This window comes from Epinephelus fuscoguttatus, linkage group LG11, assembly GCF_011397635.1.
Source record: "Epinephelus fuscoguttatus linkage group LG11, E.fuscoguttatus.final_Chr_v1".
NCBI lineage: Eukaryota > Metazoa > Chordata > Actinopteri > Perciformes > Serranidae > Epinephelus > Epinephelus fuscoguttatus.
Window position 1 is genome coordinate 5647635 of NC_064762.1, and position 26599 is coordinate 5674233.

The following is a 26599-nucleotide window of genomic DNA, read 5'->3' on the forward strand; positions in this document are numbered from 1 at the left end:
GGGTGGCTCGTTCCACCCAGTGAAAGGCTGATCTATGCAGAGAACTTCCACCCACTCAGACTAGGTTGCCTATGACTTAAATTACTCAAAAATGTTCTCAAAAGTTTTTGGATTCTTTGTTCACAACAGGCATGAGAAAAACAAAATTTTCTTCATGAATTCAAAACAACATGGGGTGAGTCTCTCATATACAACTGGTTCTTGGTAGTGAGAAGTATTCCTTTACAATGTAAATACATTTAACCTCAACCAAAAAAGCATTGTGTGGAAAATAAGGTTCCCTCATGAATTGTTTTAAATTATGGCTCCTGGACTCACTTATCTCTATAAGTCTCGAACACACACACCGAACCAAATCTTCAACATTATTCTCACATACTCAGAGTCCCCACTGTACTCATTAGATCCTATTCTGAAGCAAAAAGAACACTGATACAAAAGTTAATCCCTAATTTCAACCCAGATATTGATTTATACCATTACTGCTCTGCTGCACTTCCGTGGTGGATATCTATCCTCCAATAACTACAGCTCGCCGTGGTTTGTGTCATGATGCCTATCATGTACAGACGCTGTTTCCGCCTGTCTCAGTGTGTGTATGTGTGTGTGTGTGTGTGTGTGTGTGTGTGTGTGTGTGTGTGTCTTTATCTTACCTCCCAAAAGAGACATTTGGCATGAATCACTTCTTCTCAGATATTATTTGCCCCCATCCATTTTTCCATCATGTCTGGAATGTTATGAGTTCAATAAATGCTACCAGTTGTTTGGAACATCGCTGTCAAAATCACAACATGTGACTATGCATCATGAAAAGAGCGACTTGGACTGAGTTATTCTGCTCACACAATGTCAAATCTGCAGCACAAAATAAAAGAAAGTCAGAAAATACATATTTATCCTCAGGTTTCTTCTCCTGGCCATTTTGCCTCAATAACACCTCGCAGAACTACTAATGTCACATCTTTTGTGTTGCACACAACAGATGTTCCTTGTTAGACAGCCACAACAGAGTCTCACATTCACTCAAGTGAATTTGCCACGTTCACAAACTCTTCAATTCAGCCTGCAGGTGAGAGCGGCCAAAACCAGATTTTTTGCTCATATGTGCCTCAGATTTGTTTTTCCTAACGGTGTGATCAGCACAAATAAGATGAAATCTGATCTTTTTAATTCTGCTTTTGGCCACTTTCATGTATCATCCTTAATCAGATACAGGCATGATATTTTTTTTGCAGTGTGGCCTCAGTCTGAACAGTCATATCAGAATAAATGTGACTTTAACGTCACACTAGATTGACAGTCGTCACAATTCTGTGCCTGACTCACTCTGTGAATACACACATGACACAGATGTGGTTAAAATTAGCTCTCAACATCCTCAAATTTTTCCCATAACGATTTCAACACTCCTGGCTCCGACTGTGCATCCACACACCTCCGTACAGGAGCAGCAGCCATTGCTCCACAAAAAGCAACCATAAATAAAAAACAGTTTTTTTCTCTCCTCATCCACATCCAATGCTCACAAATTTGCCGGCTCACACTCAACTGCACATCAACTTAAACCTTAAACTCTGACATCACCACCCTCCATGTTTACATCTGTACGACAGCGAGGGCATGTGACATCTTTGTTATTGTTCTTTGGTGCGTGCAGGGTCAGTTCAGGACCATGACCAGTTCACAATGGAATCTGATATTGGCCACATTTAATTTAATTCAGTTCAGTTTTTATATATAAAGCCCAATATAACAAATCACAATTTGCCTCAGAGGGCTTTACAGTGTACGACATCCCTCTGCCCTTGGACCACCACAGCTGAAAAGGAAAAAATGATAGAACGCTCAAGGGATCTTTCTTCCACGATTTAAAAAGCATAATATAAAACCACAACAAAAAAATCAGATCTGGGCAGAGACCTACAGTGTTAACGTACTTTGTAACCGTTCTACACAGACCAGTGACCAATTTCTGATATTTTATAAGAATAAATACTAATCTAATTTTATTTCACTACTGCCTCTAGTGCTTTTAAAAATTTTATCACCTTTTATATTGCATCAACTTTGCCTCAGGTTTCAGCACTGAATCGCACATTTGATGATCATTAGGTTCTTGTGACTACAAAATCATGTCGGTGAAGATTCATCCAGGTCATAGTCCCTCCCCTTCCGCTACGCAGCCAAGATGGCAACCACTGAAGGCGAGAAGTGTCCATAGCACACTGAGAAGTTTGGAAAAATGCAGTGCACTATGAGTATCCAGATGGTGCACTCAAAATGGTCAAGAAGTTGAGTGTGGAACTATGGACACTTCTCGCCCTCAATGGTTGCCATCTTGGCTACGTAGCGGAAGGGGAGGGACCATGAGGACTGTGCGATCGTGAACGTCGCTACATTGTACAAATATACATGTGTTTTTTGCACTAAGCACCACTATACTGTTGTCGGGTATAAGCCAGCAGTATGTTTATTGGGTTAATTTAGCAGTCTGTAATGATTTGGTACCGCAAACGATAACACGAATGCTAATGCTAGTTTGCCAACTAGCTAACAGCTGCGGACATCATTTCCGGTGAGTGCACAACAGCCGTGTTTGGTTTGAGACAACACTACTCTGTCGAAATTCCCGCACTACGCCAGTAAGTACATAGTACACATAGTATACTACATGGAAGCGTACTAATAGAAGTACACGATTTGAGACACAGCATAAGAGCTCATAAGGCGAAACGTCTTCAAGAAACGCAAGCAAGTCCAGTTGCCTTCGATATAGCACTACAAAATCATGTTAGAACAATTTCTTGTTGATGTGTTTAAAGAAGTCTTTAAACTGTATGCCCTGTTTTCTTTTTTGTGTCTTTTTTTTAGTTTTATTTTTTTATTTTGTGCTTTGTTGTATTTTGGGTAGCCTTGTGTAACATCTTGGCCGAGGGACTACAGATGAAAAGTAGCCTTTTGTCTAATTCTGGCAATTTTACACGATGTGTGTTGATTAATTTGCACTGTCCCTTCTGAAATTCACTAAACTAATCTAAAATAAATAATAATCTAGTAACAGAGCATTGCTTTTTTGTGTGTGAGTCCCCAAAGGTCACTGTTAAAGACCGCTGGTGCAGCTAATCAAGTTAAAACAGCAAGAGCTCCACTAAAATGAGCCAATCAAAAAGATCACAGTGGTGTGGATAGAGCCCGTGTCTCAGACTCATTTCCCTGCTCTAACCAAAGAAGCACTGTGCACGTTGACCACGTATGCATCAACGAACAGCTGAGAGTCAGCTCTCTCTGCTATAAACATTAACACCTAAACATGTGCGTGATAATAGCACTAACTCACTTCAAGCTAAGATTCAAACTGCTGGCAGGCAGTCACAGGCCCATTTCTCTCTAACTCCAGCAAAGAAAGTAGAAAAAATATCAGGTTGCTCAAAGCTCCGTACTTTTTTCTGAAAGAGGCACTATTATGTATTTTATTCAGAACATTCAGTCTTGTTTCCTTTTACTTTTTCATGAAACGTAGGCCTCAGGTTCACTATGGCTCAAAAGGTAAATCAGCAGTCTACCAGTCTGAAGGTCTGCGGTTCGATCCCTGGCCCCTGCAGTCTACATGTTAAAGTGTCCTTGACCATGATACTGAACCACAAACTGTGTGTGAATGTTTATCTGATGAGCAGGTGACATTGGATGGTAGCCTCAAGCACCAGTGTGTGAATGGAGCTTTGAAGCGATATATATATAAATTCAGTTTGTTTACCATACAGAACTAACTTAAATGAAATGATATGGAAATGCATGCTGTTTACTTTATTTGATACATGTAGGGATAGGCTATGGGATGCAATTTAGACATTATGAGGTTCAGACTTTTGCTGGGAAGAAATTTTAGCAACTGGACCTCTTTGAATTTTAAATGAACACCCCTGCCTTTGAGGCTAACTGAATCTCTTTGCTGGTTGGCTGGCAACAAGATGGGGAAACCACTGTGTGGTGGAAAGATGAGAGGTGGGAATCATGTAACAATGGGCAACATGTTTTGTTCTCATCCATAATTTGTTCTTATTTTGTTAGCACCCAGTGGTTTCAGAAATTCACCAGTGTTTTCTTATTTTTGCTCGTCTCAGGTAAAAGAAAATTCTATGAGTGGGTGACAGCACTCTTACCAAAATAAGAGAAAAACTCTGCACTGACTGGATTTTTAAATTTCAGGGCTAAAGAAATACCACTACACGTAGTCCATTGATCCCAGTTATTGTAATTTACTGACCAGTAAACACGTACATTTACTCAAGTACTGTGCAAAAGTACAAATTTGAGGTACTTTTACATTACAAGAGTATTTTAGCCTCATACCACATTTTACTTCTACTCCACTACACTGCAGAGGGAAATATTGTCCATTTTTCTCCACTACAATTATTTGGTAATTTTAGTCACGTTACTTTATAAATTAAGATTTACGCACACAAACTATATGAAAATATACAAGTGCAGCTGAAATGACTAAACGGTTGATTGGAAAATGAACTGGCAATTATTTAGATAACCACTGAAGTAATTTTTCATGTATTAGTACTTTTACTTAAGTAAAAGATCTGAATATGTGCTCCATCACTGCTGACGACAGCACTTACAGCGTCACAAATAATTTGTCATTGCTGGGTTTTTGATTTTACTCTAACACCAGTACTGACATCCTGGAAATTCATATATTAACTTTGTTTTAATTTATTTAACAGTAAGTTGATTGCAGTGCTGAAGAAGTTCTTCTCCCCAATTATTGGGCATGTGCCCAGGTCTTTGCACACGGTATAACACCTGCCCTTGTGGAGTGATTAGGGGGCGTTACCTATGCTCATGTCTTAAGTATAATCAAGTGGGATTCATCACTATGCACACCTGGGTAAAATCATATTTGGATGGTTAAGAATGTTTGGTGCATCTGGAGTTGACTTCTCCTAGTTTTTCTCTTAACAGAAAATTTGGAGACAATATAAGAGAAAATTTAAGAGAACGCTGCTGCACGAGGCCCAGGGTCTCAACTAATCTTCTTTTCTATATAAAGTAATCTGCTGATTATTTCTTGATTAACAAAGGGCCTGCGTCCACATAGCATTTTTTGCTCAGCACTGGCGCCTTTTTTCAATTGTTCTCAGTGGTTCCCAGCTGGTGGGTCGTGGTCCAAAACTGGGTTGCGGGTCCATTCTGAATGGACCACAAGTGACTCACAAACTTGTAAAGTTTCTAGAAAACACAATTTATTTTGACGTACAGCAAATTTCCGTTGTTCCGTGTTGTCAAACAGCAAACTAGCTTGACAACATGGCCAAACGCAAGTACGATGCTGAATGTATTAAACTGTGTGGACCTTGAACTGATGATTAGGAAGAAATCTGGATCCCATGGCTGGACCAGCTGGGACAGGAGTGGGCTTATGTTGCCCCATGCAGCTGCCTGGAGAAAAAGCGCTGTATCCAGCATCTTTTTTTCAGAGCGTTCTGCCTTTTTTGTGCAGCTGCTCCGAGCACTTTAAGTTGAAAATCTCTGAACTTTTCTGAAAGGCGCTGGTGCTTCTTTAGCTAGGCTACTTTCTGTTGTCACAACAAAGACAGAAAAGCTTATTTTTTGGGAGCAGATTGGTCAGCGGACACTGGATGTTTCCGGCTCCGTTAATGTAATGTTAGTTACCTGGCTAATGTTAGTGTCAAGATATTGGTATAGAAACAAAACCCACACACAGCATGTCATTAAAAAAAAGCACCGCCAGCACTTTTTCTAAGTAGCTCTCCCCAGCTCCCTGCCACCACTTTTCTGCTGTAAAAAAAAAAGTTCTGTGGACACAAGCCCGACTTATTAAAAGGAGAATGTGTGTTTCTGACCTCCAGTAGCTGGGTCTTGTCGTACTCTCTGCGGTGCTGGTAGATACACTGGCTGAGACGGGAGTACAGTCTCTCCAGCTGCTCCACGCTGTAGCCCTCACTCTTCATCACCACCATGTCCAGGAGAGCCTGAGGGGTCAACACACAAACAAATACAAATTAAGTATCTGTACATAAAGTATACATTATTTCAAATATGCACAAACAAGAGTATGGAGAAATAACACTGAGTCAGATGGGTAAACAGCGCTGAATAACTGGACACACAAGCTAAACGCTGATGTTGGTGCATGGAGATGAAGCATTTGGAGGTCAGCTCTATTCAAAAGCAATTAAGATCAGAGTGACAGCTAATTAAGGCTAATCATAATTAGAACCAAGTTTACATTTCACTGCTACTTTAATTAAAACATTCTGGACAGTCAAAGGCCCTTTTAATTGACCTGTTTCTCAGATTTTACCCAAGCCAAAGTCTGAGTGTGTGTGTGTATGTGTGTCTGTTTAAACACGGGGCTCATCAGAATGCATGGGCTGAGACAGCAAAGGCACAATAATTAACGCTACCATCACTGACACAAGGCAAACAGAGAAACCTCAACAGAAATGAAATGATGGCGCGTGTGAGCGACAGTGACCATGTGTTAAACACATAAAACCAAGGCAATGTCAAGATTAATAAGACGTGGATGTTTGTCAAAGCCTCTCATCAGCAAACGTCTGAGAGATAATTACGGTGAGCAAAAGAAAAATTACAGTGGCAAAAAGGTTAGCATTGTATTAATCACTGTACTCCATCTAACTATGATTTCTGTTTGAATGACAGAACAGTTGTCTTGATTAAAACCACAGATGACGGCTTCACGTCAGCAAATACTTCAGTAGAAACTTAATCCTAAAACACATTTAATTGATGACCAAAAATATGACCTTGAGAGCAAAACCTCACTTTGCTGAGATGTTTCTACTTTTCAGCACAAACACCTCTAATGGATTTGCGAAAAATTGAAATTCAAACATGAGCTGCCCTTGGGATCCACCATGACTGTTGAACTGTTTTCCCAAAGCTCTCAACTCTTAAAATTATTCATTAAAATGTGACTGCAAACACATGGAAACATTACGGTCCACAATGTCATGTTTATGTGTATTTGGTTCCTAAAATGTTATTAAATGTTGGTATTTTTCAATCTAGACCCCATTTTCACGTTTTTGTTTTTTGTGTGGCCAATGTAAACAACAATTTTTGAAATCAGTCAAGTATTGAGTGAGAGGGATGAAGAGCAGAGAGCTGACAACATTAGACTCCATTTAATTTAACTTTAATTTCAGCATGTAAAGGGCCAGCATATTTTCACATCTAATAATAATAATAATAATAATAATAATAATAACATTATTAAGAACACAAAGAAAATTCCATAGCATACCACATAAAAACAGACAACAGTCTATGTTCAAACAGACAAGACGCTACATTATGCAAGTTCATGTACAAAGACAAAATTCAATAAAGTGCATCCACAAACAAGCTGGAGAGCCAGTGGCCCCACAGTCTTGTTGAAAACCTGTCTCAGCTCAGCTCAGGATTGGCCAAGGCCTGGATGATACAATTTTCTGAGACAGAGAGCCTGCATATATCGATACATAAGATTTCGTATTAAGGCAGAGCAGGTAGGCACACTGACATCTGGCTAGCACTGCACCATCATGGAAGCTGAAGAAGCAGTCTCATGCCATATTTAAAGGCTGTCTTTGCATGTTGCTCTTCCTAAAGGAGCACCACAAGTATAGAGCGGGGTACAAAATGCTCTAAAATGGTCAATCTTTACATTTACTGAACATATGCTGAATTTGTGAGCAAGCATATTACCTTGCCCATACAACTTGCGACACTGTCTGTGGATATCTTTATCATCAGATAAATTATTGTCAATATGATGGCTGAGATATTTTATCTCATTACACACTTAGGCCCTGTTTAGACGATAACAGTTTCTCTAAAAATGGAAAAATCTGTCCTTTGTGTTTTAAAAAACTTCTGCGTTTATATGACAACATTACTGAAATGATCTCCGTTCACATGGAGCCGCAAAATCTACTGGAAACGCTGTAGTATGCACGCCAGGCCAATGCGTGGCAGTGTAAATTTGCAAAGCAACACCACGGCATGACACCACGCGCCTGCGCTGAAGCGCCTTCCTCTACAACGCGGTGATTACAAACCAAAACAAAGAAGCACAGATAACTTCGTCTGGATGGACAACGAGGTGGAGTTGCTACAGTAACAGATCTACACTTCACTTCAAATCAACGGGGTGAGCAGCACAAACAGAGCTCGGCATTGTTGTTGTGACGGTCGGCGTGCCTAGTGACTGGAACCGTAATGTGCATGTGCGAAAAGTCTCCGTTTTCAGAGGAACTGCATATTGCATTTACATGACTGCCGTTTCCAGAAAGTTGCACTCTGGAACCCGTTTTCAAAACGTTGCGTTTTCAGGCACCCAAAACACCGCGATCGTGTAAACGATCGGCCAAAACGCAACTAAAGTTTACCATTTTCAGTTGAAATCACTGTTGCATAAACGGGGCCTTAAAGAGCAGTACCTGACCAGATGACTTCATTTGTTTATTCAAATCCACATTAGCAACTGTAAAGGTTAGGATTGGGTCGGAAAGGCAAACCAGACGGCATTTGTTAGGTATGTCTAGTTTGTTTTGACTTTGAAGCAGGGATGTCAGTTTCAGTTAATTTTCACTTTTGATATCTCGATAACCATTTAATGGTAACTTACCAGTTATATTTTAAGTAAAAAAGAACATCAAGTGACGTGAAATGCAAGAGGCCTTTCCTTCCTTTTTAGTCTGGTAATCCAGTGACTCAGTGAGCTTTCGCGCTGCATTTCAAAGCACTATCCATTTGGAGGTGGTGAAATGTTAATGTTTTATGTTATTAATGTCTTGCCTTTTATTTTACGTTCTCCAGACAGACAGCTGACTAGCTGGCAGCTCTTAACTGCGCACTAGGGATGCACAATAACATCGGCATGTGATCGGTAATGGCCGATATTGGCTACTATCAGAATTAGCCAGAATGCTTTTTCTTAATTTGCACAATGAATAAATATTACATACATTAACAGTATTGTATTTCCATCTGTTGGTGGGCCATCATAATAAGAGTAAACATGCATATTATGATGTTAATTCCATTACAAAGGAGACTTGATGATTACTAAAATTAGGGAGGGAAAAAGTGGATATATCGATGTCAATTATTGGTCACATAAGTTGTTACATATTGGCATTTGGGATATCTGCAAAAAATCCAAAACTGTGCATCCATACTGTGCACCACCTGGAACAGGCGGGAGCTAGCTAGAAGTGCCGCTCATTCGCTAATAACCGCTAATAAAACATAGTGTTAAAAGATGGTGGTGATGGTGGCAACCAGAGCAGGGGCATTGTTAGGTTTGGAGAACACGACTGAGCAGCACTACTAAATAACAGTAGCTCCCACCAAACCTCATTGGTGCACAGTGCTTTAAACTGCATCGCAGGAAATTTAACCTAAAACCACTAACATGTATGACTGGTAAAATGTTCTTTGTGGTTAAGTGATGAACAGTTAACCGTTGACATCTCTTATTTGTATGAAGTGTGTTTTGCAACAATAAATTACTGTGTATTTAAACGGAGTCTGGTGGGATTGGCAATCGGGATTTTGGGGCTGTTTCTGGTTTCAAAAAGGAACTTATTCTTTAACAAAAATCAGTCTCTATAGGGATGCTTTCCATAATGCTGTCAGACACTTAGAATAATAATCTGAGCCTTTCAGTGGGAAAAACAAGCACTTTTAGTGGGACATAAATTGATGGGGCGAACATGCCCAGAGTGGTTAACCTGCAGCCTATTTCACCACTCTCACTCAATACTGGACCAATTTCAAAAATCGTTGCTCCCATTAGTCACTCAGACACAAAAACATGGGAAAATAGGGTCCAGGTTGAAAAATACTGAAATTACCCTTTAAGCAGCACTGACAATGGATCCCAGAAAGTCTCCACGGACAACCACCAGTCCAAACTGTGGCTACTGTTGCATAACTATTCTTTCATCTCCCCACCACAATGTTGACAGTAATAGTAATGGGCGACAGGGGAGATTATTAGTGCTTGTCAGGGGTCTGCATTGTTGAGTGTTTTCATGTTTCAGATTTTTTATTTGCATCACAGAAACCCATTACAGCCCTGTAAAAATAACTCTGCCCCACACTGAGCACAACAGAAGTAAGAGTGAGAAATGACACCTGTTAGAGGATTGGACACTCAGCAGCTATTTAACTCCAAAGGTGATAAACACATTTTTCTGCACTGCCTTTTCAACGTATATTTACGACGCCATTATCGACATAAATCTTTTAAGAGGAGTAGAATTTGAAAAGTGGATTAACATAAGTTTGAACGCCGTCAATATGGAGAAAGAAATAAGAAAACTTTTCAAATCTCTCTTGTATGCTGTCACTGAAAGCAAGTTTCATTTTCCATTCTTTCCTAGTTTGACTTCCACTGGGGTGCTTATCATACTGAACTCAATAGCCCGGAAACATGACTTGTAATTGAGTAGATAATACCTTTCAAATATTCACAGTTCCATAACTTAATCTGGCAGTGTAGGAGGATTCGCCGGTAATATGCCTTTGACATAAAAACCTCCACCTGGCCAATCTAATAACTGAAGGTCCCTTGACAAATAAAGTGTGCATACAGAAGCTAAGAACACTAAGAATTTCTAAAATATTCAGAACTCATACAAAGTGATAATGATCATCACATCTGCCTTCAAAAAGCACTGTCCGCTGCTCTATATTGAGCATATTTTATTGGATTCTTTTTGTGCCTTTTTCATACAATAATTCTGGTCTAACACAAAGGGAGTTCTCAGGTTTCAACCCAGCCACGAGCGCTCATAAAAGAGGACCAAATGGAGCACATCACGGCGAGATGCCTATTTTAACAACACATGCATAAAAGCTTTAATTAGCATCATTACAACCCATCTCACATATGCATAATAACGTAAAAATGTCTCTGTAAGACACTTCTTCGACCTTCCTTTCATCCAGCCGCCACTGCAATTCTTTCTATTTTTCATTATGTTCCTATCTCTTGCTTTAAGTGCATTTCACTACTTTATAGTGCACCTTCTCTCCTTTATAGTGCATCGTCTCACCTCCTGCATATTTCAGTGTTTTATAAAGGCTCCCCACACTCAACTAACACTTTCCCACCTTTTCTTTTCAATGCGTTTCTCTTTTAATTCTCTTCTTTCTTCCTTCCCTGTGCCCTCTCTCTTTGTCCCCCTCAATTTATTCTCCTCTTTACTGTTAGCTAGCTGATTGCGGCGGTGTACCTCCCAGCCTCTGTCAGCTTGATCAGGATGCCTGTGACAGTGTGGGGTAAATGGCGAGAGTGTGTCTTACACGGGGCTCAGTGATTGAGTGAGCTCGCTGCACACAAAAGGGCAGTAATCCCATGCGTTAAAGACTGCTACTGACATGGACCATTTAACCTCACCCCCTCTAAACTCCCTGTTCCATCTTCCCCTCCCCATCTTTACTCACATCCCTTTTCTTTACTCACATCTCTATCTATCCCCATGTTTCTTAAGACCACAGATGGAGCTAACGGGGCTTACGATGACAGTGGCTTGAGGGAACAAAGCAGAATAATGGCACATGGAGTTATATTAGTGCCAAATTTCTCCCTGTGAAAGAGGATTTGATCATAAAGAGCATTTGCAGGTGTTAATTTCTAGGATTTATTGCAACATAACGACTAATTAATACATGGTTTATGCTCACGTCTGATAATTTGTGCAGAATTCTAACCGGACAATTATAGTATTTAAATTGCATTTACCAAAATCTAATTGCTATGCTAATGCATAACAACACACTAAATTCTCATAAACAGTGAGGAAATGCAAGTGGAACAAACCAGAAGGAATTAATGTGACTGTATTCCACTAAGAGACTGGGCACAGACGCACTTCATTACACCCTGTTGAAGGTCTGGTTTTTAACCCCTGCCTATGAACCAGATACATGTCAGTTCTAGTCACATCATCAACCCCACGGACAGGTGTGAAGATGTGTCTTATATTCCTCGTGCCCCCCAGGCAAGGTGAGGATCACTGGGAGATAGTGGTGGGAATCTGTAGGTACCTCATCATGGGATTCATAGTGCTAGGATGCAATTATAAAACTATTATTGATGCATACTGATGCATTAATTTTTGGATTTCTAGACATGATTTATTTTTTCTCACTGTGTGACTGCGGTAATGATCTATAATTAAAATAAACAGATGAAATTACTGCCATTATCTTTTATTAATACAAAAGCATTAACAAATGGACGAGACGTGTCAGCTGAAGGTTATATTTTACAACAAGACACAAATGATGCACGTTTTACATCTGTTACCCCTTCCTAAGTCCCGCCCCTTTTCACTCTGTGTGCGCCAATAACAGTTGAGTAAGCCTGGTACTCGGCAGAACATCAGTCAACTTCCCCTTCCCTGTTATACTTAATTATGCTATGTGCTAATCATATCATCTATGTTCCATGAAAAGACCGTCCCACTGGAACTGCATTGCTAGGCAACAGCTTGGGTCCATGTTTACTTCCTGTCAGCTGATGTCATTCACATATGCTGCAAAACCTTCAGAAAGGGAAAACAAAGGGACCCATTAAAAACGTTTACGTTTAAAATGGTGTATAAGTCGCCACATGCCAACTATCATTCGCAATCTGAACAGCCTGTTCCCACCTGAGGCCCACATGGCCCGGACGCAAATGTCTGACTCAGTTAGCTAGCAAGCTAGCTTAGCATCACTATGATACTTCACATACCAAATTCACAAACACAGCAAAACGCCATCTTACTTTGACTAACAGGATGCCAGGCTGCGCTGTCAAAGTAGTGTTTGTAATTAAAGCCAGCCAGAAATGAATATGGTGTTTACCATGTTTCTCTCTTTTAAGCTCATTCAACGTAGCAACAGTAACAAAGGGGGCGAAACTTTGGATTTCAAATTACAGGCGAATTACTGATTCTTCTGCGTCGAAACCTAAGCTTTCAAAACGGCTTTGGCCGCTACAATGAACGAGTTGGACTTGTCTTTCTCTCTAAAAGAGGAACAGAAGACGGCGCTCAAATCTTTCCTTTGCAAGAAGGACGTTTTTGCTGTTTTGCCGACCGGATACGGCAAGAGTCTTATCTACCAGTTAGTTGTAACGCTGTAATGTTATCCAACTGCGTGCAGTGATATTTTCAAATGCATGCTTGGTGCCGCCCCTCGAGTTGGGCCATTTGCATTACTCATAGCCAGACCCTAAATCTTTCTAGATTTGGGTCTGGATTTCTAGGCTAGGTGACAGCAACATACTCATGATATCATAAACAAGCCAACTTAGCCCTCCAAGCTAATGCATGCCAACTACACTAACAATGAATCGGAAACGTGCAATGACACTTTGTGCCAACAGTAGATATCCAAAAAAAAAAAAAAACAGAAACTGCATCGCATGAAGTTATTGTGAGCTGTAAATTCACCTCTTCTAAGCAGAAGACAGAAGATAATGTTATCTCGGAGCCTAACTGGGCAAAGCCTCTCTTCCTCCAGGCAGCTGCCTCCGTTTCACTCTGCCTGGGTCTGGGTCTGCAGCTGTCTGTACCTGTCGCAGATATCTTCACTGAGCAGAAAGGACGACTTGATGCAGTGTAATCATTTTAACCCAGAGAGCAGGGTGAAAGCAAGGACTGCTGACTCCGCAGCTACAGTACTTCTGGGGACCAACTCATGACTCCATTCTTCGACTTTCAGGGGACAGCCCTAAACTCCACCACTGGATCCAGCCTACAATGTTTTCCCTACTACTGACACCACATTCTAAAATTTGAGCCCTATGCCTTGAGTTGTTATGACGAGGTAGAGACTTCTATCAGTCTAGATGGAGTCTGTGTGTTACAGAGCACATGTTAGACAATGTATAAACGTGCGAATCTCAGCCACCAGCAGAAAACAACACTTTTAATTGGTGTCAAGTTGCTCTTTAAACATAATCAGTAAATGTCATGGTGAACTCATCCCACGGTCTCCTATTCTTCCTAAAAAAAAAGCCAATGCTGCTATTATGTAATCACAAAATGCTGATGGTGATATCAGTGCTTTAAGTTTTCGAATTAACAACCTGCAAACAATCACACACGCAGACTGAAAGTATAAGTGATATAGTAGAGGGTCTTCCTCTTGTTTGTTTGTGTGTGTATATGAAGAGCCATCCTCAGTAGTAAGTGAGAGAAAAGGGTTAACAGGCAGTGATGGGAAAGAACAATGATTTGAAACCCAACAGTCACCGTCACCAGGGACACCATTAAGCCTTCAATATCTGCCTCTGGGAGAACAACTCGTCCCCTTCTTCCTGTTACAACTGATGATTTTTTTCCCCTCCAACACTAGTAAAATGAATTTTGAATCATTCTGCTTTGCTAGCGACCATGAGCACCATGAATGCCTTTCATCAGGACAGGAGTGTGGATGTGGCACTGGTCGACACTGATTTGCTGGTAGAAAAATAAGATTCCAGTTGCAGGAGCACATAATGTGGCTTACAGGGCACTCGGTCACACAGGTAATGCAATATAGATAGTGTTATAAGGGTCAGGGACGATCATGACAAATCACATTACCATGGTCTCAGCACATTAAAATGAAATGGTCATCCCTTTTGGCTGGCTGTGTTAAAACCCTGCTGCGGTTGACAAGTCTTCCTAAATGGCTGGCTTTACTTCTAACATCAAATCACTGGCAAAGTCCCAGCCAGCTGATAGCTGTGCAGCCTCTTTTTTAATATAGATGAGGACAAGGTATATGATTATTAAGCAGTAGGTCCTTAGTGCATGAGCTATATTAAACTACATGATTTAACATATTCATAAACCTAATCCACTGATGTTGTTTAAGGGTGGTATTACTTGTTTACTTATGATTTTTATACAAGACTTAATTAAAATGTTATTCTCTATCAAGATGTATGTAAATTAGGACTTCTATGTAATTTTCTTACATGTCAAGCCACATCAATGATACCTCAAATACCAGAGAAGAATAATCCAAAACTGTGTGACAGACTTTAAACTGTAGACACCGAGGTGGACCAGATAACAATAGGCACAGCAGATGCCTTTGTTCGTCAGTCAGTACGTTTACATGCACAGTTCAATCGAGCTATGCTCAAAATTCGATTCTGGCGTTTAATCGGACTTCTGTCCTTGTCCCAGTTTACATGCAACTGAGAAAATCAAATTACTGACGGGAACATGTCCTCCTCCTCAACACTAGGTGGCGATATGCGTCGTTTCAGCGGGTTAGTACGGCCCCCTTTCCGGTTGACCTATTACGTCACTTAATAATAAACAACTGGAGTCAGGCGGCAGACCGGCATTTTCGAACTACAGCAAGATGGATAATTGTACAGCTTTGTTCATCTCGTACGTAATGTACGCGTTACTGACTGTGCAGATAAGGTGCACGCTATCCCTCGTGGTCATGGTGATTTCGAGAGGCAGACAAGAACGCCGTATGCTGTTGGAGGGCTACAACAATAGCATGTCTTGTCTGTTCCGGGTTCGTACACCAGCACGGGGGGTGTGGAGCATGCGCACATGCATTGTCTAGTTTAACTCCGATTATGGTGTATACATGCCGGAGAAAATCGAATTCCAATCGCATTATCTGGGTGTCTTAATCGGAGTTGGAGAACGCGTTTGCATGCACTTCAGTTGTCCACTTATAGTCGGATTAAGGCAATAATTCAGTTTTTTCAAGTGTCATGTAAACGTACTGAGTGAAGTGGTGGATGAGATGTAATGTAGTAATTAGACCAAGCTGTCCTAAAAAAAAAACGTGGTCCGACTTCACGCTAGACTTCGTTTTTCCTAGAATTCTGGCCATATTGAACAACTAGCAGACACACTTAAAGTGGCCATGTAACAGCCTACATTTCAAGACTGATAATACACAAACACTAACATCCACTCCGCACTGCAAGCCTGTCAGAGGTATAATCTGAAAATGAGACAGCCTAAATGAAGAAGTGGTCTTTTGAAAAAATAAAGTGACTAATCAGAGAGAGAGTGGCAGAGGCAAAGGAGAAAAAAATCACTCAGTATAGGAGGCGCCATGCGTCACCGTAACAACCTCTGTAATAACTTCCAGGAAATCACCAAGCCTGCTATCAACTGTCTGGTTTCCCATGCCAGAATTATACACTTACACCAAGCACGCTAAGAGGAAGACCATGACCAAGAGATCTACCTCATATGCCACAGAATCTGAGGCCGTTAAATATGCTATAAATTGCTTTATTTATATGGCCTTTTTCCACCGGACATTTTTGCCATTGATATTTTCATCTGCCGGATGCTGGCTGACGTTAACCTTGAAACTGGTAGTCAACACTGATGTTGTCGTTTCTAGAGCATGCTCATTACACAAAGCAACAACGGGCATGCTCCAAGCCAATGCCGAAATGCCAAAAACTGCAGTTCTTTAAATGGCTACTTGAGGCTGGCTGCAAAACAGAGTCAATCCTGACAGACCCCCATATTAAAATGTCCAACTTTACAGCTCTCTATTGCTAATTTCAACATTCATGACGACTGTACTGGGGGTTTTTTTATTACTCATCCGTTCGCATATTTTAAGGCGGTGCTGCTTGAGTGACAGGCTGCCTGTAAGGCCTCACCACAGTCGATAAGTTAAATCCACCCCTAACTCTTTCACAGCGGCAGCCTCTTGTCCAAATATGGTCACTTCTGGCTCCAGAAAACCAAGATGACAATGGAAAAATGCCAAACTCGAGGCTTCAAAACGACAGTTCACAAACCAATGGGTGATGTCACAGTAGCTACATCCATTGTGTGTAGTGAGCCCAACATCATCTCAAGTGGGCCGGACCGATGAAACCATCACAAAATAACCTTTAAATAATAACAGCTCCGATTGTTTCCCTATCTTTTCATGTAAGTAAGTACACATACATTCTAAAAATGTTCATCCTTGTAAAACACATGAACAACCTGAGATGTCTTAAGAAAAATAACTGCAATTTTAATGATATGTCTCAACTTTCCCACTTTCAGTCACTCTGCCTCTCTGTGAGTACATGTGCATTTATCTATACATGTCCATTTTTAGCAACAGGGTTCCACCTATATTTTCTTAAGACAGAATTTTGATGAATATTCTTTTCTTACTAAAGCTGCTGGTTGTATTCTGGTCAGGGGGGAGAAGCCTCTGAAGCAGCATTTTACATGAAGCAGCTACAAGCTGTTAAACTTGCTCTGAAACGTTGCACCTCTTAGCCTAGACATCTAGTGGGCCAGATTAGACCCTTTGGCGGGCCGGTTCTGGTCTACTGGCCATATGATTGACACCCCTGATGTATACAGTGTATGGCATGTGCAAATGAAGGAAATTACATCATCATTTCTCACAAACTCTGTTTCAAATGTCCACACAGATAAACAATATCCAGGGTTTTTGAAAAATGTGATCTTTAAAAAAATCTGCATTTCAGACACCGAAAACTCCATCTGTGAGGACAAGAGGCCAAAATGTGGAGGAAAATATTTGTTCTTCATAAATATCCCTATGTGTGAAGGCAGAGTCTTAATTAATGACTCGGATATTCACATTATAAAAATAGCAACATTTGCCAGTAACAGCACATCTTCAACAGAGACCCGGTCAGACCACATAAAATAAAAAGTACAACATAAATAAATAACTAAGAAATAAAACGGTTACCATGTTCACTTCAGGGCGAGGATCGATAAGAGTTGTATTAAATCAATGTAGAGCTTAGAGACTCAGGGCCTGTCTCCTGGACAAGGTTTAAACTAACCAGGATGAGCTCTGACTGGATCATCTCAAAGGTTGATCTGGGTGGTGACTGGTTGCTGCAGGCTCTTTGTGTTAGTGCGTGCATAATGTTTGTATGTATTCTGAATATTTTCCCTTGTGTGCGCTTTGCACTTGCTGCATGCATATTTATATATCTGCTTTAACACCTTGTTCTACCGCTCTGCTACTTGACTATTAAATTGTTTTTAGTATGCAAAGTGATGTTCTGTTTTAATTGTTATCTCATTGTTTTTAGTTTGCTTCATTTATCTGCTTTTAACGTCTCGTGACAATATTGTCGCGTTGATAAGAGTGCTATAAAAATAATCACGCTTACTATTGCTATTAATAACTCAAAATGCTAGAGAATAAAATGCATCACTGTCAGATTGCGCCACACTATCCAAACAGAGCGTAATTATAGTTATGAATCTCCAACTATTTCCTACTATTTGCCACTCAAGGTCAAGGTAAGAATAATGAGAAATGTAAAAAAAAAAATCATGAAACAACCTTCACCTTCACTCCTCCATTTTCAGTGACAAGGTATTGGGCAAAAAAAAATTAAAGTATAAAAGACTCAATTCAATAACAGATAAATGTGAGAAACATAAGATGCAAGCTACGGAAAATTTTAATATTTTAGAGATGCAAGACAGCTGAGGTCCAATATCACCAGGTAATAAAAGGAGAAGAAACTTTCAGCACTGATTTTACACAAATAACCCCAAACACACCTCCACATACTCCTGCAAAATTACCTGATGTTTTTAAAATAAATGCACCGGACCCAAAACCAGAAGCAAAAAAGTTCCTATCAGGTCAAGGTGATGGGAAGGACTAGCTATCGATCAGCTATGGGTAAAGTTAGGATAAACCTCAAGGGAAATAAAGGTTAATCGATGCAATGTCCTTTACATGTGAAGTGCAAACAGTGTGTGTGTTTGTGTGTGTACTGGGAAGAGTGTAGAACAGAGAAATGTGCTGACCGAGCGCTGAGCATTTCAGACTGTCAGTTATGCATTATGAGAATATGTTTTCAGAATATACAAACATGTACAGCGTGGAAAAAACGGATGCCTTTAAATAAGCACCGCTGGTTGAATCTCTGCAGTACATTTCTGTCATCAAGGCATTTTAAAGGGACCGTTCACCCCGAAATCAAGTGTTTTTTTTCCTCCTACATGTAGTGCTATTCATCAGTCTAGACAGTTTTGGTGTGAGTTGTCGAGTGTTTAAGGTATCGGCTATGGGGATGTTTAGACTAGATGACACTCAGCTTGTGGTGTTCAAGGCAGCAAATATAATATATTTGAAAAACTCAACAGGAATGTCGCTTCTCAGAAATCCTGACCCGGTTACTCAAGAAAATGCACAGACCTTTTTGGAAACAGTCTCATAAAGGAACTATTTTCTTTCAACTGAACTACACTTGGGCTGTTGGAATGATCTTTGGGGGTTGAATGTGAATTAAAGAGTAAAGAAATCATTACTAATCAACATTACTATTTGAATGTATGTTTTTTTATGTGTCCTGATGTCTAACACGTCACATCCGATGCAGTCTGTCCACACAGAATCCCTTATATATGCACCTCTGTTACATCATGTAAATAAAGATGAGCAGGCTACTTTCTATCTTCCTACATTTGTACTTTTAAATCAGAAAACACTGGTTATATATTGTGGTATTTACTGGGAATTAGTTGACTTTATTTTAAGAAGGGACAGTGCAAATTAGGGCTGCAACGATTAGTCAACTAATCGATGACTAAATGACTATCAAAATAATCGATGACTATTTTAGTAGTCAACTAATCGTCATTTTTCATAGAAAAGTACTATAAAAGTACCCCAAAATACTCTTATTGCAGGTTCTTACGTTCAAATATTGGCAGCTTTACACACTCTTCCATGACGGTGAACTAAAACCCTTTGGGTTGCCAGAATTAGAATTATTTGTCATCTAACATACAATATAACCAAGAGCAAGCAGGTTTTTACTAACAATGGTCATTTACCACAAGCTTTCAGCTCCCTGGTAATCTCCCTCTAGTTGACACCTTACTATACAAGCTGCAAGGCCCCCCAAAAATTCCTTTTTTTACAGCTAAAAACAATTTCAAATATCCATTTATTCAGAAATCAATGATGTGCATTTGTGGGGGTGTCTTCACCCTGCTGTGCTGTCATTAACTGTAGCTCTAGATTCTCAGAGAGCAGGGCTTCACCCGTCCACACACATCGAGCGACGATATTTAAGGGGCTGTTGATGACTTGTGGGAGGAGCTGTTGATGACGCCGCACATGCGAGCCACTGGAGGTGGATAAACAGGAAACAGCTGATAGCAGGAATTAGCGAGCAGCTAGTAGCAAGAGGGAAACACAAACCTGACAGACACTGTAAAGATGAGCAACTGGGGAGACAAGGAATTGCGCGCCCCCCTTGCCCTTGAAAACGAAGAGGCCATTAACCGTCAAATGACGAGAGCGGTGAAGAACGTTGCTTCCCTCCCACGTCACTGTTTACGTCACACACTGAGCTATATGCTCTGTTACTTGCTCACGCCCCCCATTGCCCCGAAAAAGGCGCATTCTGTATAAACAAAAGTAGGTAGGCGGCATTTCACCACACTCCCTGATTATGTTTTTGTACTGTCAATGCTGAAAAAGACTGATTGGGCTTTCCTGCAAATCTGCACAATTCCTATCTAAAGAGGGCTATTAGCTCACCCAGCTGCTTCCTTCTGCATGGTGATACGATTAGCAGTAGTTTGGTAGAAAGAAAATAGTTCCTACATGAAACTGCTCACAAGGCCAACATTATCTTGAGTAACTGGGTCATGATTTCTGGAGAGAGACATCACTGTACAGTTTTTTAAATGTTTTGGAGAGTGTGATTTCTTTATACTGGAGAGAAGACAGACATCTCTCTATCTCCAACACTGGGCAACTCACACCAAAACAAGTTAGATTGATAAACAGCACTACAGTGAGGAGGGAAAAGCATGTGTTTTTGATTTTGGGGTTAATTGTCCCTTTAGGCAGCCAGGTGAGTTTATATTCATGATCAGCTTGTGGTTATTAAAAGCAAATGTAAGAGACTAACTGGCCAGGGAGAAGTGTTTGTTGGATAATATTTCCAGTACTGCATGCATAGTTTTTTTACACAGTGTTTTTGCTCCCAGTGGAAGACCAATACTGATGGCTATTATTGTACTTACCAGGGCAAGTATAAAAAAATCCTCTTCATGTATTGTATAACTAATCATGAGTGCAAAATCCCACACAATATGAACCTCTAGTTTATATAAACCAGGGGTTGAGTGTGATGCATGCGGGCATAGGGCCATAATAAATCACCCGACAGACTTGGCAAGGGAGCAAACTGCAGCGGAATATGAAGAGAATACAAGAGACTGGTATGTTTATGTTGTGTGAGCTATTGACACTGCTGGCCCGCACACGCATGGCCAAGAGGCACAGCTTTGGAGGCACAATTACATGCAAATAGCCACATTGTCAAGGCCATCAGTGGGAATGAATGAAAATAAAAGAACCACTTCAGACGCTATCTATTTTTATTGACAATCAAACGCTGGTCCAGCACTACTATTAAACTGTTCTCTTTTGAACAGACATGTGGCATGGCTACTTCGCCAGAGCCCCCCCACCCCCCGCTGTTATTAGTGCTAAAAATGAAGGAAGATGACAAACTGAAATGGGGCCCATTTCTGTTGACAGGCTTCTCTAAAACAGGAAATCCTGACATGCTGTAATAGCTACACATCAAGCCAAAAGACTCCATACTGTGCCAGCAACTAGAAACACTAGCTCTTTCTAGGCAGCTGCTAAAGAAAACAGCAGAGCAGACGATAATCTGTGTGTTCTTGGTGAGATGGAGGAAAAATTGCCGGGCCAGATTGGATTCCTTGTTACTGAATTCTCATCTGCAATCATCAGCACCACTTCTTCCAGTCCATCTGTGGACAAGTGTCTGATTATTGATGAAAGAAAACAGCTGACAATAAGAGACATTTTGGAGTAGTTAGAGAAGCGAGCCTCAGGACCTATTTATTCATGCTGAGGAATTCATTTTGATCCAGACAGCATCAAGCATCATTTCAGCGAAACTGGCAATAACAGAACTTGATTTTACTAAGTGAATCAGAGCAAATAACTGCACCACAGCTCTGAAAGGCGGGATACTGAAATAATACTAATAATAATAATAATCTGTGTCCTACAGGCTTTGAGTGTAGGGCGTGTGAACAAACTCATAACACTCTGATGGTATTTAATTCCAGGGAGATTTCAGAGCCTCTTCCATCAAGTTAAAAGTCAGAAATAATCAGCCCTCTGCAATCAATGAATGCGACTGAAGGAAGAGAGAAGGAACAGTGCAACAGTCACTGCGGGCCCTAATACACATCAGGCACCATGCCAGTCTCCAACCCTGCCAGCAAATATCTGCTTAAATGGTGACTCTCATCCTGCGCACCGGATATTCAATTTGTTCCGTAAGCCGGGGATGAAAAAGCAATTATTCACAGTCCCCTCTTTTCACGATCTGTTTCTTTAAGATAGCTCCCTTCTTCCCCCCCACCAACAAATAAACCTCCAGATTAGTGCTGTGTGTGGCTGTTCATAGGGGCAGCCAGTTGAGGCACCAAGATCAGGCCAACTAAAAAGCCTGTCAATCAGTTTGAAAGATGGAGTCAGGTTCGGCAAGACAAAACGCACACACCCCGCCATCCCCATCATCCCCATGGGACACGGGTAAAAGCTACTAGATAATGGCTTGATAGCTGGATGTCACTTTGGAGCATAGAGGAAAGAAGTAAGCACATGTCAGAAGAACACTTCTTTTTACATCAATTACACTACACAGAGCGCCCTAAAACCAAGCACCCCCACACCCGATCAGTGAGAAGTGCTGTCAGGGGAGCCCACTGAGCCGAGGCTCCAATTTACACTTGGGGTATTAGGTGGGACCCTAGCGTGACTGTGCACAAAAAAAAAGAACAGAGCTGCTTCATATGCTCGGTGTTACTCAAACACATCCTGGGACAAGTTGGCGGATCTAGTGAGGCAGAGAGAGGCTCATGTTTGAGTCATAACCTTGTTTCCTTCAGATGTCACTGGGACAGCACCTGTTGATTGAGAGATGTGAAAATGGTCTGCCACTGTAATTGGCTCCCTCCCTGTTCAGATAGCAGGGATACAAAATTGATGGTTTAGAGATGAAAAGGGGGGAGAGAGACAGTGGCATGACCATAGGGTGAATGGAGAGGAGGGATAAGCCTCTGAAGTTATCCATCTGAGAAGGGCAGCGTGACAGCATCAGCTCCAGAACAGACCTATGGATCTGGAGGAAGCTTAAGGCTGGTCACCCATGATTGAGTTTCCACATCCTTCACACCTCAAGTGCCATTCCACACACACAAAAAAAAAGTCCAATGTATGCGCAGCCGTCTATGCGCTGTTCAAATAATGGTGGATTTCTAATTATCCAGACACTAGTTCTATTTAACCTTTTCTATACTTAGAAGCTATAGAAAGAACGGAGGACAAAGGGATGAATTAATGCCGATGCAGAAGGTTCAGAGATGAGTATGTGACAGGATTTGCCAGCATGAAATAGGAAAACGGGTCTAGCTACCTCTGCTGGCTCACTACGGATTACATGGGGAACAGGCCTGAGCTGAGCATGATCATCAGTGGCATTTCTAACACCGCACTGATGACACGTCAGTCAAAATAAAGGACAAAACAAGGTAAATGTAAACACTGTCAGATAACAGCAGAGTGTACCACAGCCTCTTCAGATGTGTTCAGTGCGGTGTGTGTGTTTGGCTAGCGAGGTGATAGATGGTGTGTTTGCACTCGGGACAGGCAGGTGGGCTGGACGGCAGGTTAGCAGTGAACCATAAATGTGAGAGTGGACGTTCACTGTGAGCTACAAGCCCTTTTTAGATAGGAATTGTACAAATGTGCCTTTTTCGGGGCAATGGGGGGTGTGAGCAAGTAACAAAACGTGTAGCTCAGCGTGTGATGTAAACAGTGACGTAGGAGGGAAGCCACGGCTGGTCAGTCCTTCGGCGATTCCCTCGTAAGTCGACCCGTCCTTCACCGTCCCCGTCATCTGACGGTTAATGGCAAGGAGGGCGCGCAATTCCTTGTCTCCCCAGTTGCTCATCTTTACAGTGTCTGTCAGGTTTGTGTTTCCCTCTTGCTACTAGCTGCTCGCTAATTCCTGCTATCAGCTGTTTCCTGTTTATCCACCTCCGGTGGGTCGCACGTGTGACGTCATCAACAGCTCCTCCCACAAGTCATCAACAGCCCCTCCCGTTGTGGAAGTTGGGCACCTCGGATCAACCCGCCAATCTGGCTGTGTGTCCAAACGCTCGCAGCGTGCCTGCAAAACGGCCCAACATTTGCGGAAAATCTGGCAGTGTAAAAGGGGCTACAGTTTGTCAGAACTGCCAGACAAGTAAGGCTATTTCAGTGACATGTAGATAAATTGTCTTGTGTGTTTTAAGTCATCTGATCGGCTTCTCTGATAGGCCTTCGAACTATTTAGCATAAATGTTGGCCAATAGCGATTGCTGGCCGATCGATGGGAGAACATCTTGTTCCATTTTATCTTAGGAAAGAACTGTGTAGTCATCAATGCCTGATGCCTCTAGTCTTTTCTGTTCTACATGTAATGGTATATAGCTTTTTAGGTCAACCATGGTATCGGACGGTATCAGGTATCGGCTGATATTCAAAGCCACAGCATCAGAATCAGTATCGAAACTGAAAAAGCTGGATCGGTGCATCTCAAGAATGCAGGAGGGTGGATGTGGCGATAGTGTAGCCAAATCACTATCAGTGTAAGTGTTCACTGTATTGAGAATATTTTCACCTCGTTATCTTCCAGTCAGACAGGCTCTCCAGCAGAAAGTCGTTATTAGCTTCAGTTGCCCATCTATGCTCTTGTCAAAGCCGCAAGACTTCATTGACAAAAGCAGTAATTTTAGCTTACTGAACACAGGAGTTGCTGGTCTACTGCCACCTCAATCAGTTAGATTTCTTGTGCTATCGTGCAACTTTGGGGAATCACAACTAACGCTTCAAAGTGCCAAAGTCAAACAACAACAGAAACAACACTGACTAAATGAGGCAACATTTCACCAGCTGCTACTGTGTAAAGTGATGGTAAAGTACTGATTTTCTCAATGGAGTCTGGCTTTTAGGAAGCAATATAATGACTTCACTTTCCTGTTGGAAATCTGTGTCTGATTGCAAGGTAAAGTAGTGAAGATATTCTGAATAAAGTGTACACTTTAGCTGATTTTTGGTACTCATGCCTGCTTCTCAAAAATGGGTCATGCTGATCGACATCTGCTGTATGTAATACACTGACTATGTAAGTATATATAAGTACCTTTATCGTCTATACACAAAACAAGATTCAACAATCCACAGGAAGCAGTAAGTGACCAATCTAGAGTATAGAAATAAACAACAGCTGTCTCTTTTACAGATGGGAGGAGAAAACACTTAAAAAAACTCTTCACCCACACCGCCAACATTTAAACACGAACCCACATGAACTTAAATAAGACAAAAACAAAAGCATATTGGTAACATTTTCAGATTATAGCTCCTCTTTTCCATAATCACAGTCTAATTAGTCAGTTGCAAAATGTGACAGTTTGCCACAGCTGGCTCTGCTGAAACCAATAAGTCTATATTTCAACATTTTTCTGATTTACTGGTGGGATGTGGAGGATGTTTATTTTTGCTGTAGAATATTTACCCCCTTTTTTATAGCCTTAGTACTTTACATCTAAAAAAAGAAATTGAATATGTATTAATATTTGGCTACACTGTAACTTCTGGGTTTTCTGTTTCCAAGATTGTCTGTTGCTACATAATTCATTTCACTTAATTATTTAATGTGTTTAATTATTTTTGGTACGTGCCACAATGTTCTAACACATCAACGCTGATTCCTAACTGCTGAAATAACTGAATACATGAAGTGATCACGATCATAACAAATGACCGTGGACATTTTGTGTGACCACGTTTCCCCCTTAAGAATGTTCTTCTTCCTGTTAGCAGATCATTGCTTTGATACAGATCACAGTACCTGTTAAATCTCCAATCCACAGTCAGTGCACAACGCCAAATCACCCCAGCTGTTACATCCTTCATGGTCTGAATTAGAATGATGAGCGTGGAGAATCAAGCAAGATGGTGACGGGGCACGCACTGAGGTTTTAAAAGGCTCAAGTCTTGGTGTGTTGTGAGGGGGTTAGATAATGTTTTAGCACTAGAGTGGCTGTGAGAGTTTCTCTGACAAATGCTGCTGTAACACAACAAAGAAACAACAGACGAGACAGTGGACAGATGAACAACAATCGGGCTGAAAATCTTTATGTCTAAAACAAACACCATCTGAGAGGGAATGTGTCTGTAAATTGCCATCATCAATCTGTGCACTCAAAAAATGAGTCTCTTTTAAGAGAATTTTCAGATGTAAGGAATGCATTGTGAGCAACAAACTTCTATTCACAGTGCTACAGTCTTGCAAAGGGTTTACACTGAATAAAACCGAGAACCGTAAGAATTTCATGTTCAAATATATAATAACATCCCACTAAATTGATGCTCTCCTGTAAAAGTCTCCAGTCTGTGGGCACTTACTGCTTTTCTTACAATGCAATGAGTAATATTTTCACAGTAAATCTTTTTTATA

General features: G+C 41.0%; 1 protein-coding gene across 1 annotated transcript in view; it reads right to left on the reverse strand.

The window, feature by feature from the left end:
- atad2b (ATPase family AAA domain containing 2B) overlaps window positions 1–26599 on the reverse strand; it is a 129139-nt gene that overhangs the window by 15132 nt on the left and 87408 nt on the right. Inside the window, exon 27 of the mRNA XM_049590101.1 lies at window positions 5877–6005. Coding sequence (XP_049446058.1) covers window positions 5877–6005 — 129 coding nt within the window. The remainder of the gene's footprint in view (window positions 1–5876; window positions 6006–26599) is intronic.